Source organism: Carcharodon carcharias, chromosome 9 (assembly GCF_017639515.1).
Source record: "Carcharodon carcharias isolate sCarCar2 chromosome 9, sCarCar2.pri, whole genome shotgun sequence".
Taxonomy (NCBI): domain Eukaryota; kingdom Metazoa; phylum Chordata; class Chondrichthyes; order Lamniformes; family Lamnidae; genus Carcharodon; species Carcharodon carcharias.
In genome coordinates, this window is record NC_054475.1 from 4,684,648 (window position 1) to 4,702,277 (window position 17,630).

The following is a 17,630-nucleotide window of genomic DNA, read 5'->3' on the forward strand; positions in this document are numbered from 1 at the left end:
ATCCTGGAAGACTAAACTAGGTAGATTTGGCGAAGCCCATACGATTGTTTCCTCTGTCAAAGATGGAATAATATGGTCCAATGAAGACATCTCCCAGAATCCAGAGGCCTCCAGAAGCGCTTGGAAGATACATGCCATCAAATCCACTTATGCAAGTACCTTGATCCTGGAAGGGATGCAAAGTGTGAGAGTTAGTTCCCCAGAACTACTTCATAGCAAATACTGATCCTTGTGTAAGTATAGTAATAAAAACTGAAAATACCTGCCATGTTTTACTCTTTTGTCATTACTCTATGTTTACTCAAATCAAAATAATGAACTGCAAACAATTTATCTCTGCTCTTGATTCTGTTTTGTCAGCCGTAACCAACTTTCCCAGTCAATTATCACCCACTAACTTTCCAGGTTAAAGGAGTAAAGAAAGTTTCTCATTTGAGAGCACAGTTGTCAAATAGCTGGTCAAGAAGTTATATAATGGGATGAGAAAATAAATTTCTATTAGAAACACTAGAAAAATGAATCAATTGGCAATGTTTCACTATTGAGAGTGATGATTTGGTGAAACTTAATAATGGATGAATTATGTTTAATCACTGATGATTCAAAACTGGATAATTGGGAAACATTATGTCTCACACAGGGATAATGGGCTGAAATAAAATTGGTTGATGTTTCTATTTAATGGAGCAAAGACAAATGTAAATCATTTGGTCCATCAGTCTCTGGGCCACTGCTGTGCTGCAGATACAATTCTACACTACACGTTTCATGGTGCAGTTGTGACAACACAGTTGGACTGGGACAAAGCAGTCCACATGATTGATAGGCCACTCACTCCCTCCACCAACAGCGCACCATGACTGCAGTGTGCACCATCTACAAGATTCACTGCAGAAACTTGTCAAGTCGTCTTCAATAAGACGATTCAAAGCGGAAACCTTCACCATCTAGAAGGACAAGAGTAGCAGTTGCACGAGAACACCATCACCTCCAAGTCACATGCCATCTGGCTCGGACATATATCACCATTCCTTCATCGCTGATGGATCAAATTCTTGGAACTCCTTACCCAACAACACTGTGGGAATACCTTCACAACAGGTGCTGCAGTGGTTGAAGAAAGCAGCTCACCACTACCTTCCCAAGGGCAATTGAGTATGGGGCAATAAGTGCTCGCCTTGACAGTGACACTCATCTCGAAAGAATTCATGAAAAAAAGACCCTCCCTTGCATTATTAATTGATATGAAAATTTATTTTTATCACTAACTGTAATATATTTACTTCACCCGATCATTTTGTACATTTTCATTCATGTTCTGCTTAATTTCTCTTGAAGTGAGCTGACAAGCAATTTTACTGGATACTGAAGTCAGAGAACACAGCCAAGCCATTCAAAGTCAGGTTTATCAAATTCATCCAATTACATACCTGGAGTGTGTATTCAGATGGAGTAAGGGGATAGTCAATTCCATTGATTGTGAAGACTACATCAGGCATGGAGGGCAAATTGTTACAGTTGATGGAGGACTGTAAAACAGGCAAAGTATTTGTTAATGATTGTGAGCAGAGTGTTCTCAGAGAAGCACTTGCAAGAAATACTTGTATAACTTGTAAAATCAAAGATGCCATTATTGCATGTGCAGTTGGACATGTTTAAAAGTAGGTGTGGTTTACATTGCAGCACAGGTGCTGAGATGCTCCTGTTAGTGAACTTGCTGAGGTTGTGGGAAGCTCCCTGCAACCTATTGGCAGGAAACCTGACCACTAAGTGTTTGTTGATGAATCCAACTTGGCCCTGAAGACTGGAAAATTAGCTCTTACTTGCTAGGCTTAAGAAGGATGAGGCGCTGGGAAACCCAACTCCACCCCCGCCATATAGAAAACATTCTTTAGGGTTTCAATGTTAATTATAAAATAATGAATTCAATGTATTCAGCTTGTGGCTATTAACTGGGGGATTTAATTGTGCTCCTATATATAGGAGGAGACTGAAACTGAGGTTGTTCGGTGTTGAGGAGCATGTTTATAATGTTTAAGCATGTTTAGTTCTATAAATAGAAGCATGTAAAGTTTGTAATGGTAAGGTTCAGTTCTACCTTTCACCACAAGGCTTCCTGCAGTGGAACAGGCAAGCTACCAACCAGGTCACGATGTGGGATTCACACCCATCATTTACCAGATTGGTTTCTCCTGGTGTCCTAGCATTGCCGATCCATTTGAGAGGTTGGAATTACTGGATGCAAATGGACCATCCCTCTTCAAAATCCTCCTACATCAATGTTCCGGTTTGAAATTTCTGGAAGATCCACATTCACAAGATCCTGAACACCAAATGGGGACCAGCCGAATTTGTAGCCTTAATGTTATACTTCCTCTGTCTTACAGTGGATATTCAATGGACCTTTGTCCTATGTATTCATTTCAACTGAAATCCTTTTGGACCTTGCAGCTATCTACAAAAGTTGGATACCAGGGCACCACTGTGAATCTTTAAAGTTAATAGTCATGCTTATTGAGATGAGAGATGTTAGTGCTAGGAAATGGAAGGTTTTCAGGTACCTGTCAGCATCCAAGCACTCCATGGTCGGGAACAGCAGAGTTAAAAGCCCCTCTACTCTACCCCAACAAGGTGCCTGAGCCCTAACCTCAGAAGAACTGCAAATACTGCACTATTGTGGCACACACCAAATATCCTGTGGCCTCCCAGAGTTATAATTTACAATTTATTTATAACTTCCCAATTATTGGTAAATTAGAGCAAGGCTTGCGCTGAGATACAATGTCCATTAAGGAATTTGATCCTGATTGCCAAAACTCCTTTCACATAGGGTCCTTACAGCAAAGGCTGGAAATTTTTATCTCTTTAGTGTAAGCAATCTTGAAATGCAAATGTGAAAGTGAAAGGCAGGAGGCAAATCCATATTATTACCCATTCTCCCCATATTGTACCTCTGAAGAGTGTTTTGTGATACTAAGGAATAATGGAAGAGAAATGACAATATATGTATTCAGGTTTTCAAACTTTTTCAAAAAAATTAAACTCTTAAATAAATCATCATCTTATAAATGCTACAAAATGAAAAGTACATCGATAGAATCTCCTTTGGTTGATTATAAAACTTGGTGTGTTCCATGGAAGCTTACCAGGCCTCCGTATCCTTCAGTTGCACCGATCATTAGCTGGATAATGCTGATGGATTCACTGGGGCCAGTGAGCAGAGAAGTACCAGTGTCAACGATGGCCTGACAGCCTTCACTACAGGCCACAACCTCCCCATTGATTGACACACTGAAAACAAAAAGCGGTAAGCATTAATTGAACCCATTCCCTCCATAAACCTCTAAATCTCTTGCCCCCTTTAACCTACTCCTGAAACTCTACCTTTTTTGACCAAGGTTTTGATCACTGGTCCCACCTCTTTACAATGACATAGGAACATGAAAAATAGGAGCAGGAGTAGGCAGTACTACCCTTCGGAATGGCTCAGCCATTCAATAAGATCATAGCAAATCTTTGACCTCAATTCCACCTTCTCACACTATCCCCACAACCATAATTCTCTTAGTATACAAAAACCTACCAATCTCTCTCTTCAATATACCCAATGACTGAGCATATGCAACTCTCTGGGTTAACTCCAAAGATTCTCCACTTTTCAAGTGAAGAAATTTCTCTTCCAGTCCAATTTGGCCGTCTACTTATTCTGAGGCATTAGCCCCTAATTTTGTACTTTCCAGAAGTACAGAAACATCTGCCTAGCATCTGCTCTGCCAAGCCCCTTAAACATTTTAGATGTTCCAATGACATCACGGGCAGGATTTTCCAGCCCCGCCTGCTGCCAGGATTGTCCGCTCCTGCCAAAAATCAATGGAATTTTGTCTGGTCTGCTGCATCCCCCTAATACAGATCCCACCATAGTGGCCACTGCTGGCACTGCATCTAGTTCCTAGTGGAGATCAGCAATGGGGCTAGAAGGGGAGACACGTTGCCTGGATTTTGGCGGGTCTAGGCTAGTTGGCCCCAGTGAGGAGAAATGGGGGCTGGAGTGCGCAGAATGGAGGAGGGAGGAAAACTGAAAGTGGTTGGTTTGCAGTTGGTAAGGGTGAGGTAGCATCTGATTTTAGGGGGAATCCACCCCCCCAACCCCCCCAATGGACCCAAGCAGCCGGTAAAGGAGGAATGCTGTCCCGTCACCACTCCCCTTCCAAAAGCCTCAGGAATGGGACCTGGTGACCTTCAAACTTCACTCAGACCTCCGCCCGCCCTGGGAAAATTTGCAGTGGGGTGGAATTAGGCCCTTAATGAGGATTTCAATTGGCTCAAGGGTGGGTGGGTTACCCACTGCCTCCATTGATGTGTAAAATTACGGAGGGTTTGGGGGTGGGTAGATTGGTGACGGGAAAGGCAGCAATTTTATACGCCCCTTCCAACCACCTCCTGCCCACCCCTCGCCCACCTGCCGGCCGGACCCCATTATTCAGCCCATGATTTACATTCTTGTGAGGGTTCAGCTTAAACTTTGTCACCTGGGTTATAACATGGCAGCAGGGACCACCGGCTGACTGTAGAAAACACCAGCACATTTTCCTGGCAATTTGTACCTTGACACATGAATAGGCAGCAGATCCAATTCCCTGTTCCTTAACGTTAATCGATTCATTTTAATGGACAGCAAATCATGCAGCTTCAATAGTTGGCACATGATTCGCCAAGGTCTCTGAGAGAGTGTGGTTTTGTAACGTTCTGCAATAAGTTTACCCTTAGATACATTAAGTTTTTGTTCGCTCAGGCTGGATCTAAACAATGGTCTAATTGTGATGTGGAAGTTATCCATTTGTTGGCTCGTTCCCTGTGTTTTTTCCTGAATGTTGAAAACTGTTACACAGTAACTCGACAACTACTCTGACATTTCCACATCAAAGACATGATTTGTAATGTTGAGTGCAATGTGATTGTTACAGAATCTATGCCAGTTGTAAAATGGATTGGTCATTTACCTGTCCAAGCTGATTTGCCAGTAGCTTTGTTGAGTGACGGGCACCCAGTTAATTTGACCTGTGTAGTGGTTTGGATCGACTCCACCAAATACAACTTCACTTCCGGACCCACCAGGCTGTCTGTAAAACAATTCAACTAGAATGTTAATTTCAGCAATGGCCTGTCTGACATTGAAATGAGAATAAACAGAACTTCCAAAAATCCTGAGCTGCAACATCTTTTCTTTCGAGGTAACACAATGTGTTATCATTAACCTTGAGAATCAGACCAAAGTCAATATTTTCCGAAAGAAAAGAAAACACACACTTGATCTACACTGTGTTGGTTGAAATTCAACATTGTTCACTCCAAATTCCCTGAACGAGATTGCAATTATCCAGTTCCCTTCTATAACTGGAAAGGAGTTGAATTTGCCCACTGGGATCCAGTTGGACGTGCTCAGAACCTTGCTAGAAGACACAGGGTCTGCCTGATATGAAAATGGTTCATTAGGGTCACTGGAAAAATGCAAAGAAGGGCAGGGAAAGACCATTGTATTCATCAACTTTCAAGAAAGAATGTTCTGCTGTGACCTTAAGTAAATGCCCATACTATGTAGGGTGCTACTGAAATGGAAGTTACTGTAAGGTCAGAAAACCTACCTGGTCAGGTAAAAAGCAAACAGGTCCTGACTCACTAGGTCCTGAGACATCATGTTATCAAACACGGGTGTGGCGCCAGATGATGCAATGCTTGGATAGGCCAGCCCCAGGATCCCATCAAATAGAGAATTGGAGAATGAGCGTCCAGGCTCAGTCTTACTTAACCCAAATTCCTGGTGTTTGACACTTATGCTTGATACCTAGAAGAAAGAGGAAAGTTAACTTGTTCTGAAGAACTATTCTACTGAGAATCATCAATAAACCATATTGTTAGCCAGTTCATACATGGGTTTAATTTAATGAATACAACAGTAATGAGAAAGTCTAACATGATGGGATGGTTGGTTTTCCTTGGGCTGACACTTTACAAAGATACAAAATTCAATTTTAACTGAGCAACAGCTTTTATTGATATGAGGGTAGAAAATCCACAGCTGCTTTGAAAACCCCTAACCTCACAGGAACCTGATGTCTCTTTGGCTATGTAGCAAACAGTGCATGTGTACCCCACCTGGGGTTCCGGGTGAGTATGAGACTTGAACCCTGAAAGATATTAGAATTAAAAAAAACTGTTGGTAACATCCTTGAAGCTATTGAAATCCGCCTGTTTTTTATCATGTTCATGTCATCGGAGACCACCACCTTCATTAGTCTTGTTATCATCTGCAATTTCAGAAATGGTGAAAATGATAGGCCAATGTTTTTTAGCTCTTTGTTACAGGACATATAACTGCTGGACAAAAGGAATTTTCTCTTTTTTTATTCACGAGTATCGCTAGCAAGGCCAGCATTTATTGGTCACCCCTAATTGCCTTTGAGAAGCTGATGTTGAGCTGCCATCCCAAGCTGCTGCAGTCTTCATGGTGTAGGTATACCCATAGTGCAGTTTGGGAGGGAGTTAGGGAGGATTTTTACCCAGCAACAGTGAAGGCACATTGATGTAGCTCAAGCCATGATGGCCTGTGACTTACAGGGGAACCTGCAGGTGATGATGTTCCCACATGTCTGCGGATGGTAGAGGTTGAGGGTATGGAAGTTGCTGTTGAGGGACCCTTGGTGAGTTGCTAAGGGTCATCTTATAGATGGTATGCATTGTTGCCTCTGTGTAAATAGGCTTCAGTTTCTTGAGTGTTGCTGCAGTTGCACTCATCCAGGCAAGTGGACAGTATTCCATCACACTCCTGACCTGCACCTTGTAGATAGTGGACAGGCTTTGGGGAGTCAGGGAGTGAGTTACTCACTGCAGAACTCTCAGCCTCTAACCTGCGCTTGTAGCCACAGTATTCATGTGGCTGGTTCAGTTAAGTTTCTGGTCAGTCTGAAGGCTGGGATCTGATAGTAGAAGATATTAATAGTCAGCAAACCCACAGTTGAATGGGCAATTGAAGAATTTTGACACTGTTTTGTTATAACATTATTAGTATAAGTTACAATGTACTTACAGTGACTGTGTCATAGCCCAGGATCCCAGTCATACTGCCGGAACCGTACTGAATGGAAAGTGGTTGGTTTGTTGCCTGATAAGTTGATGATTTGCTTGGTGCAAATTTCTTGTGGTTTTCTGTAAAAATAGTATTCGATTTAATGGTTTGCTTATTTTATTCCACTACTGGGTCGAGCATAGATCCTACCAAAAATATTTTTTCTAATTCTTCGTTTGTAGTTCTATTTGTTTCTGTTGAATTTTACACTCATTTATGTGAGGGATATTGGTGCTGGTGAATGAACTACGTTACATATCAGGCAACCAGCATTATTATCAAGAGCTCACAGGTTCAAGTTACACGGGTTAGCATTAGAGGAAAGATACCAACAATGGGACTCTGCTGCAATGCACTAATGTACCATTTTATATTTCTTGACACTGTCATCATATGGCTTCTCTTTGTGAGATTGCCAATTAATTTCATACTTGGGCAGTGTTATCCCGTGTGTCCATGATCACTAAGAAACTACTTAGACTAGCCAAGTTGATTTCATGTAGGAGGCCTTTGTCCCATCAATACGAAAAAAGGACTTGCATTTATATAATGCCTTTCACAACCACAGGATATACCAAATAGCTTTACAACCAGTGAAGTATTTTTGAAGTGTAGTCACTGTTGTAATGTAGGAAAGGCAACAGCCAATTTATACACAGCAAGCTCTCACAAAACGCAATGTGGTAATGACCTGATAATGAGCTGATAATCTGATTTGGTGGTTTGGTTAAAGGTTAAATATTGAACAACACACTGGGAAGAACACCCTTGCTCTTCTTTGGAACAGTGCTATGTGATCTTTTACTTCTGCCTGAGAAAGGCTTATGAGGCCTCGTTTTAAGTCTCATCCAGAAAATGGCACCTCCAACACTGCAGCACTCCCTCAGGACTGCACTGAAGTGTCAGCCAGATTTTTCTGTTCAAATCTCTGGAATGGGACTTGAAGCCACAGACTTTTGTTGTGGAAGAACAAATGCTACCCATTGACTATGGCTGACCCTGCGTGCGCTGTAATCAAACTCAATTCTCTGGGTGAAAGCCCATGAGTCACATAATGCCAGAACACTTATTGAAGCATTAGTTTCTTTTATTAAGCATCCTTCGTAGGTGTCATGCTGCTGCTGCCTGTTACTATTCCTACCAGGAGATCAGCTGTCATGGTATGTCACACTTGTCAAGTCTTGTGCCATCCTCACACTCACTATAGTTCAACTGCAATTGCCCTGTGATGCCTGTTATCCAACTACACCTAGGTCAACCCCTCTTTCTTACGATTGGTGGGCAGGCGAAAAAGCCCAGTGGCCTTTGCACTTTTTAGGAAACTTCATCCACGGGCGGAATGGGGTTTCCAAAAGCAAATGAAAATAAAATACAAATTGTCAAATTTAATTAATGCCATGTCCCTGCTCGTGTGACAGAGTCACAGGAGGGGACATGTTTTATAACATTTTATGTGCCTTTATTTGTTTGTCTGAAAAGTCTCCATCTCCGTGAGGCAGCTCTGTGCCTGAGCGAGCTTTGCAAGCACGCACTCGTGTACATGTGAGAAGTTTGTGCTTACAGTCCCTGCCCCGGCACACACAGGCAGCGCTGTGAGCTGCCACTCACGCTTCACGCTGGGCGAGCCTTAATCGGCTCTGGCTTCCTGCCCTCTCCCACCTGCCCCCTCTCAACCCACCCGACAGGGGTTAAATTCTGCCCTATGAATACTTACTGCATGATTGGCTGCTGCAGTAAACTGATGCGATCCAAAGATTGGATGAACCAGTGTCAAAGATGACGGTGAAGCTCTGTGGTGGGGTTCCAATGCTGATTGTTCCAAAATAAGACATCTGTAGGAATATTTTAATACATGTAACAAGATAAGTTAGAATTGACTCAATTCGGCATTTCTGTACATGTAGACACATTGGGGAGATTTTCCCATTCCTGTGCTGAGGTGTATTGGAGAGTCTAGGTGAAGTTCATAGAAACAAATGAGGTTGGAAGGCCCTATGTGTGAACTGTATAGGAATCTGCCTGATTTTCCTCCATATGCTGTATCTGGCAATCCTGGACACTCTGTCACAGGAACAAAAAGACCCGTGTAATCGAGGACAGAGGCAGTTTTGGTCCTCTGTATGAGCACAGCGTTAGTTTGCATGTGTACACCAATGACACCCATTGCTCTGGCACCATTGCCCACTTCAGTCTGTTGCTGTCTTGTGCAGCCACAGCCCACCATCAGGCCTTGGATTTGGCAAAGTGACTTTCTTGGATTCGTGCTGGCAAATCTGACTCAAATCTGTCCGGCCAGGCTGAATCAGAGGGTGTACAACTTTGAGTTATGCTCAACTTTGACCTGCTTATCTTATGCTTATCACCAAGACAGCTCACGGTTCCCACTTCACCCGGCCTGTCTCTCCCATAGGCTCAAAATCCCTCATCATTGCTTTCAGCACCTTCAGAATCCAATTCTCAACTGTCTCTTTTGCCATCTTCACAAGCATTAGTTAGTTTAGTGCTCTGTAGCTGAACTTTTGCTTCCAAGTTCCTGAATGCTCACATCTCTGCCCTTGCCATAACTACACTGCCTCCCAGCTGTCAGCTTCCTCATTCACATTTGCAAACCACTTCTACCTGGCCCCACCCTATCTGAGTGATCTTCACTAGTCGTATATCCCAGACCAGAATCTCCACTCCTTGGAACAAATGATGCTTCCAAATTCAGTGGTGGGCTAGTGTTAGCTCTCCCCGGTTGATGGAGCAGCTAAAATGGAGTGGCTTTATTTGCCACTCTGTTCTCATTAATCTGCCATATTTGTTCATTCATTTGCTTTCACCATATCGTAACCTCAAATCCACATTCTTGCCTACCCCCAAACACCTTTCACCTCCTTGCTTGCCAAGAGTCCATCTACTTCTGCCTTCAAAATATTCAAAGACTCTGCTTCCTCTGCCTCTTGAGAAAGAGAGTTCCAAAGACTCACAACCCTCTGAGGGAAAAAAAATTCACCTCACCTCTGTCCTAAATGGGGGACTCCTTACTTTTAAACAGTGGCTCTAGTCATAGATTCCCCCACATGAGGAAATATCCTCTCCCCACCAACCCTGTCAAGGCTTCTCAGGATCTTATATGTCATATGACATGATCATATGTCCATGTCCGATAGGATCTTGACTCCCGCTGCAATTGATGAAGTTGCCGCTAGATTTCCCCCTGAATTTGTTCCTCTTTTTTCAGCAAAAGTGAAAAGATTACTTACGTCAATATAATTTAAAAGAGGCTCTGTAGCCATGGACTGGGTGTTGAAGGGCCCTGCATATTTGGAATATGGATTGTAATGGTTGTTCTTCAGAAATTCCTCGAGAAGCCCACGTTCTTTAAGAACTTGGCGGGTAGATTTATCTTTCCTCAAGGGAACCCTGTGAAGATAAACAGGAGACACAGTAAGAATTGAATCGACATTGTGAGCAACTTTTCTAGGTCTTTTAATCAAACTAGAGGTTGTGAACCAGCACTGTAATAACGGTTATAAACATCAGAGTTGCAAAACTCCTGCTTCAAAACAGCTCATTAACTGAAATGTTTGCATACGGAAAAATAACTCGGTGTAGGTTCAGTGCATTGGATTCGGGGAATCTGTGGAGAGTGGCAAACTCGTATGCTGAGGCCTGGAGAGATTTGAACTCTTGGGCCTCATTTCCAAATGAAGACTCGGACTGCCACTCAACTCCAGCAGGAATCGCTTCCCGGTAAACAGCAGCAATTGGGGAGGCAGGAAGCTTTTGCCAGGGACCCGCAGGGATGCTCCCCAGAAGCCAGGTAGTCATTGTGGGGGGTGGGGGCATGGGGGTGGTGTAGTGGAGGGGCTGGGGGCAGCGATCGAGTAGTGATCACAATCTGGGGAAGGGTTTTGCAAAAGCCCAGCGCATGGGTCAAGGTGTCTTTGTGGGACCTGCAAGGGAAAGTACAGAAAATTTAGACTAACCAAGAAAATATTAAGTTGCTGTATTTGTTAGTCAAGTGCATGTCATAGAATTCAAAGCTGGGGACGGTTTTGACTATTTTGTGCTGATGCTATATTTTCCTCTGCAATATGCTTGGAAGGAGATTGTCAGGAGCTGGTAAACCATCACCAGATTAAAGATATGTTGATAAAAATATGTTGAATAATCTAACAGAACACCTCAACGGTAGGGAAATATTTCATCTGGAAATGTTTAACAGGAAAGAGAACCAAATACCATCACCCACTGATCTTAATATAAAATCAAAAAACTGCAGATGCCGGAATTCTGAAACAAAATTGTTTGCATAAAAATGTTTCTAGAAAATGCAGGACAAAGAAACAATACATAAGAATATAAATTTAGATGCAAGAAATTTGTGTTCAAAATCTTCTGTTCTCCGGATTGTCGGAGGCAGAACATACGACCAAAGATGCGCTTCGGGACTTTGTAGAAGTCCTCATGCACTGAGCTAGTGGGAACTGCCTGGAAAGTTTCAACTTCCAATGTGAAATTCCCCTGGTCTCTGTGACTCTCCACGAATGTCTCCAACTCTGAGCTAGCGTTGAGACTCTGGACAGTTGCACAGTACATACCTGACCTTTCATCAGAACTGCGTATTGTCCTACCTGACTAAACATTCAGAGAGCTGAATGCAGGCGAGTGTAATGAGGAGCCACTTCATCTTGTCAGGCGCTTGTCAGGACGTCTGTGAGATTTGTGAATGCTCTGGGTGTTTTTATACGATTCTGTATCAGCCTATTTCATTGTTCAAAAAGTCAAATAATGTAGATTGTTAAAAATATCACCGTTATCATTGTAATGATGTCCTTATGGAAGGGCACACTCAGATTATACATGTTATTTAATAATCAGCTGATGTTTTCACAATTTGCCATGTGACATGTCAATCTCAAAAAATAAAACTTTAGAACTAATAAGAAGGCCACATGTATATTTAAAAACAAGATAACTTTTAATTCTTGCAGTTGGAACTTGTACTATAGGTTGGTCACATTTAGTACTTGGAGCATTCTACGATTATAGAAACCTAGAACATGTTTCAAGGATAAAGAAGTTGGGTGGCAGGTGGGTCCTTTATAAGAAGTTAAGAAATAGAAAAAGGCCTGCATTTGTATAGCACCAATTTGCCTCAAAAGTGCTTTATGGCCAATAAAGAACATTTAAGCATATTCACTATCGTAATGTAGAAAACATCGCAGTCAATTTGTACACAGCAAGCTCCCAGAAAGAATGTGAGAATGACCAGATAATCTATTTTTGTGATGCTGATTGAGGGATGACTATTGGCCTGAACATCAGGGGTAACATACACTTTCCATGCATGTTGTAATCTGGAGCTATGGATGGTGATGGTTAGAGGCGCCAATTACTTTCCATCATATGGCTGACATAGAATCTCTCCCACTCCTTCCACCTGCCTTTGGCATGTGTCAGAAAGATTTACAAGTTTGTATTCAACATGTTTGGCCCATGTTATGAATGCACCCTCCTTGGCTATTAAGTCCTGGAGTGGGACTTAAACCCAGAGCTTCAGGCTCAGAAGCAGGGATACTATCCATTTCATCACAAGACCACCATCCCACATCATTCACCAGGAGTTATTTCCAACTCTAAAGTTCCCCTAAAGGAGCAACTGATTTTTCATGGGGACGTGGGTGGATTATTCATGACCAAAATTGTCCTTCAACTGTTATTCCACCAATTATTCACTAATGTTTTCCTTGTACCTCGGGATTCATCTTTGAGAATAATTCACAGTTCTCTTTTACATGTCCCCATTCTAATTGATTTTGTTCATTTTAATTTCAGTTGGTAATCACTCATCTGTGTGAATTAAAGCAAATGGAGCCCAGAAAGGAAGAATTGATTATATTCTATCAATAGACTTTTCAATGACATGTCAAAGCAAGGTTCTATCCACCCAGAAGTAAATTAAAGAAATATCACAAGGTGCAAGAAGGGTATGATGTTCTCTTGATGGCTTGGCCAACATTCTTCCCTTAACCATCACTGCTAAAAGAAGATCAGTCATTCATTCTTTTGCTGTCTATGGGGCCTACCTGTGGAGAGAGTCTGCAAGTCTGCAATTGGCATCCATGTTAAACAACAGTTATAGCACTTTAAAAGGACATTAATAGCTGTGAAGCATTTTGCAATGTAATGAGCTTGTGAAAAGTGCTATACTATGGTAAATTCTTTGTTATAAATTTCTATGATTTGATGGTAGAAAATTGCATTGAAATAATAAGATAAATAATTAAGCTGATATCATTATTGTTGGAAAGTGTTTTGTTTCCATTGTTGCTTTAACTCTCTCATGCCCCCATATATCTCAATTCAAAATGTACAAGTCTGCTAATGATAAAGGTCATGCTTCATGCACAATGCCTTATCAAGTAGCGAGGCGATAAGGTGCATTTATTCATGATTACAATTTGATGACTGATAAAGCATCCATTAATTGAAATTATAAAACCTTTTTGATTAGGCATTCCTAGTGGATTGAATACCCTTGAGACTGCGGTCAGTTTAAAATAATTAATTCTTTAGCTGACTCAGTATTAATCTGGATTTTCAAAAGGCTTGATTAGTTTAACGGAATTCTTTGAGGAAGGTAATGTGGTCAACTTTGGCTAAATTGGCATGGAAAGAGGACTAGTATTTGTGGAAGATGCTAAACTAAGGTGGGTTTCACCATGAGACTTGTAGAGAACAGTACATTTTATTGGGCATTCTGGGTTAGAGGCCACATAGTGACAAACACGGGACAATGCAGATAAATATAAAATATTAAGTTTCGAGTAAAGAAGCAGAAAGTGGAAATATACCTTTAATTGTAAATTCTCATTGGAGAATGATTTCAGATAAATGGATCTTTAGAAACTAGCTCACAAGTGAAAAGCCTGTGATGAAGGGAAATTTGATTCTGAATTTTATACATTTGGTAACATTGAATGCAAAAGCAAGGAAATGACAAATCTGTCCAAAATATCAGTTAGGCAACAGTTGGGAAAAAGTTTTGAGATCTGCATTATGGAGAAGTATTTGAAGACAAGGCTAAGACAAAACATAGATCCAGGAGAATAGCACCAGAGATGAGAAGATATAGGGCAGAATTTTACAGGCCCTCACCAATGGGTTTGCAGGAGTGGGGTCTGTTAAATTCCCTGGGTAGCCTTTCCACCACCTACCAGCCCACCCCTGACCTGTCTGCAAATTTATGGTGCACAGATGAGGTCCTGGGTGGTCCTTCTTCACTTTGCTCATCAGAATTGAAAAGCAGAATATTTTTTTAAAAAGGCATCAGTGTTGTAAATATTGATATTCAGAGAGATTTGTGTGTGTGTGCGCACAAGCAACACCAAATGTCAGCATGCTGGTACAAAGCAATTAAGAAGGGAGCACATGTTGGTCTTTATTGCAATGGGATTGGAGTACAAGAACTACAAAGTTTTGTTACAATTGTACTGGGTTTTGTTGAGATCAAACCTGGAAGACCGTGTGCAGTTGAATTCTCCGTGTTTAAGGAAACATATACTTGTATTGAAGGCAGTGCAGCAAAGATTCACGAGATTGGTCCCTGGGATGAGAGGACTGTCAAATGATGAGAGGCTGAGTAAACTGGACCTATATTCCCTGGAGTTTAGAAGAGCGAGGGGTGAAACATACAAAATTCTGAAGGGGCTTGATAGGATAGTCACTGAGAGGCTGTTTCCATTGGCTGGGGGATCTAAAACACAGGAAACCAGTCTCAGGATAAAAGGTGGATCACTTAGGACTGAAATAAGGAGAAAGTTTCAAATTGAGGGTTGTGAATCTTTGCAATTTTCTATCCCAGAGAATTGTGGATGCTCCATTGTTGAATATATCTAAGGCTGAACTAGTCGGATTTTTGGCCTAGCAAAAAAATCAAGGGATATGAGGAATGGCTGGCAAAATGGAGTTGAAGCCCAAGATCAGCCATGATCATATGGAACAGAGGAGCAGGCTCGATGGGCCGCACAGTCTACTCCTGCTCCTGTCTGTTATTATCTAGGAAGATGATTACTACACTCTGCAGCCAAAGCTGTCCGTGTGTCAACTATGGACAGAAGCATCATGCAGGTAAAGCGAAACATATGCTGGAGTCAGAATGATTAGAAAACATCACATGTCTGGACCAATCACCTCCCTCTCCACAGAAAGACATTCTCCCTCTGATCACTCTCAATTAATTGGCCCCATCTGATTACATAATGGGTCTTGAAAATGAGGCTGGCCAAGTAGATCAAATGTCAGTGAGGGAGCATTTAAAGACAGTGATTATTTTATTGTATGTTTTAGAAATGATGATAGAAAAGGACGATAGGCAATCCAGAATAAAAATAATTAAGTGGACAAGAGCCAACTTTGATGGGGTAAGAATGGTGCTGGGCCAAATAGACTGGAGTGAAAGATTGGCAGGAAAAACTGTAACTGAACAATGGGCTACCTTCAAAAAAAAATTGGTTCAGGCACAGGCAAGGTATATTCCATCGAAAGGGAAAGGTAGGGCAAAATAATCCAGAGCTCCCTGGATAAAAAAGGAGATTGAAATGAATATAAAGAATAAAAAGTGTGCTAATGACAGGTGTCAGGTAGAAAATACAATTGAGAAGGTTCAGGGTGGAGATGAAAAAGTATATTAGAGAGGCGAAGAGGGATTATGAAAAAAGACTGGCAGCCAACATAATGTGGAATCCCAAAGTCTTCTATAGACATATAAATAGTAAAAGGGTGGTAAAAGGAGGAGTAGGGCCGATTAGGGGCCTAAAAGGGAATTTATACATGGACGAAGGGGCCATGACTGAGATATTAAACGAATACTTTGCATCCTTTACCAAGGAGGTAGATGTTACCCAGGCCATGGTGACAGATGAGGAAACTCTGTCACTAGAAGGGTTCAAAATTGATAAGGAGGAAGTGTTGAATAGACTGTCGGTACTTAAAGTTGACAAAGCACCAGGACCGGATGAGATGCATTCAATGATATTGATGGAAGTGAGAGTAGAAATTGCAGGGGCACTGGCCATAATATTTCAGTCTTCCCTAGACTCAGGAGTGGTGCTAGAGGACTGGAGAATTGCAAACATTATACCCTTGTTCAATACAGACCAGTCAGTTTAATTACAGTGGCGGGCAAGATTCTAGAACAATTACCTGGGATAGAATTAGGAGTCTCATGAAAAATTATGGGTTGAGAAGGAAGAGCCAGCATGGATTTCTAAAGGGGAAATCATGTTTAACTAACTTGCTGGAGTTTTTTGAAGAGGTAACAGAAAAGGTCGATGAGGGTAATGCTGTTGATGTGGTGTACATGAACTTCCAAAAGGCATTTGACACAGTGCCACACAACAGATTTGTGAGAAAAGTTATTGCTCATGGAATAAAAGGGACAGTAGCAACCTGGATACAAAATTAGCTGAAAACTAGGGAGTAGAGAGTAATGGTCAATGGATATTTTTGGGCTGGAGGAAAGTTTTAGTGGAGTTCCCCAGGGGTCGGCATTGGGACCCTTGCTTTTCCTGATACATACTAATGATCTAGATCTTGATCTGCAGGAGATAATTTCAAAGTTTGCGGATGATACAAAGCTTGGGAATGCTGTGAACTGTGAGGAGGATGGTGTCGAACTTCGAGAGGACATAGACAAGTTGGTGGAGTGGGCAGATAGGTGGCAGCTGAAGTTCAGTGTGGAGAAGTGTGAGGTGATGCATTTTGGTAGGAAGAACATGGACAGACAATATAAAATAAGGTGTGAAATTTTGAAGGGAGTGCAGGAGCAGAAAGACTTGGGTGTATAAGTGCATAGATCATTGAAGGTGGCAAGACAGGTGAAGAAAGCAGTTAATAAAGCATAAAGTATCCTGGGCTTTATTAATAGGGGCATAGAGTACAAGAACAAGGAAGTTATGTTGAATTTACATAAGATGCTCATTAGATATCAGCTGGAATATTATGTACAGTTCTGGGCAACATATTATAGGAAGGATGTGAACACATTGGAGAGAGTGCAGAAGAGGTTTACAAGAATGGTTCCAGGGATGAGAAACTTCAGCTATGAGGATAGATAGGAAAGGATGGGACTGTTCTTCTTGGAGAGAAGAAGGCTGAGAGGAGATTTGATAGAGATGTTCAAAATCATGAAGGGGCTGGACAGAGCAGATAGGGAGAAGCTGTTCCCACTCGTAAAAGGATCAAGAGCAAGAGGGCACAGGTTTCAAGTGATTTGCAAAGGAAGCAAGTGTGGCGTGAGAAAAAGCTTTATCACACAACGTGTAGTTAGGGTTTGGAATGCATTGCCTGGAAGTGTAGTGGAGGCAGGCTCTATCGAGGCATTCAAGAGGGCATTAGATGATTATTTGAATAGAAATGACGTGCAGGGTCATGGGGAAAAGGCAGGGCCATGGCACTAGGTCATAATGCTCATTTGGAGAGCTGGTGCGGGCATGGCCTCCTTCTGTGCTGTTAAGAT

The 17,630-nt window shown here is 41.8% G+C and overlaps 1 protein-coding gene across 1 annotated transcript; it reads right to left on the reverse strand.

Annotated features, from left to right (window-relative positions):
* Nucleotide 1: 1 nt before the first annotated feature.
* Nucleotides 2–11,828, reverse strand: LOC121282089 (pepsin A-like). The gene is made up of 9 exons (XM_041195548.1): nucleotides 11,743–11,828; nucleotides 10,369–10,528; nucleotides 8,838–8,955; nucleotides 7,085–7,203; nucleotides 5,643–5,842; nucleotides 5,001–5,120; nucleotides 3,147–3,291; nucleotides 1,431–1,529; nucleotides 2–166 (listed from the first exon to the last, which is right to left on the reverse strand). Exons 1-9 carry the CDS (start codon nucleotides 11,796–11,798, stop codon nucleotides 17–19), a joined length of 1,167 nt encoding a protein of 388 aa, XP_041051482.1. The 5' UTR covers nucleotides 11,799–11,828; the 3' UTR covers nucleotides 2–16.
* Between the last annotated feature and the right edge of the window lie 5,802 nt (nucleotides 11,829–17,630).

Coding starts and splice junctions, on each gene's coding strand:
- LOC121282089 (XM_041195548.1), bottom strand. CDS start 11,798: ATGAAGTGGCTCCTCATTACACTCGCCTGCATTCAGCTCTCTGAATGT. Junction 7,204..8,837: donor CTGCAGCAGCCAATCATGCA/GTAAGTATTCAT, acceptor CTATTTTTACAG/AAAACCACAAGAAATTTGCA. Junction 3,292..5,000: donor TGGCAAATCAGCTTGGACAG/GTAAATGACCAA, acceptor TTTTGTTTTCAG/TGTGTCAATCAATGGGGAGG.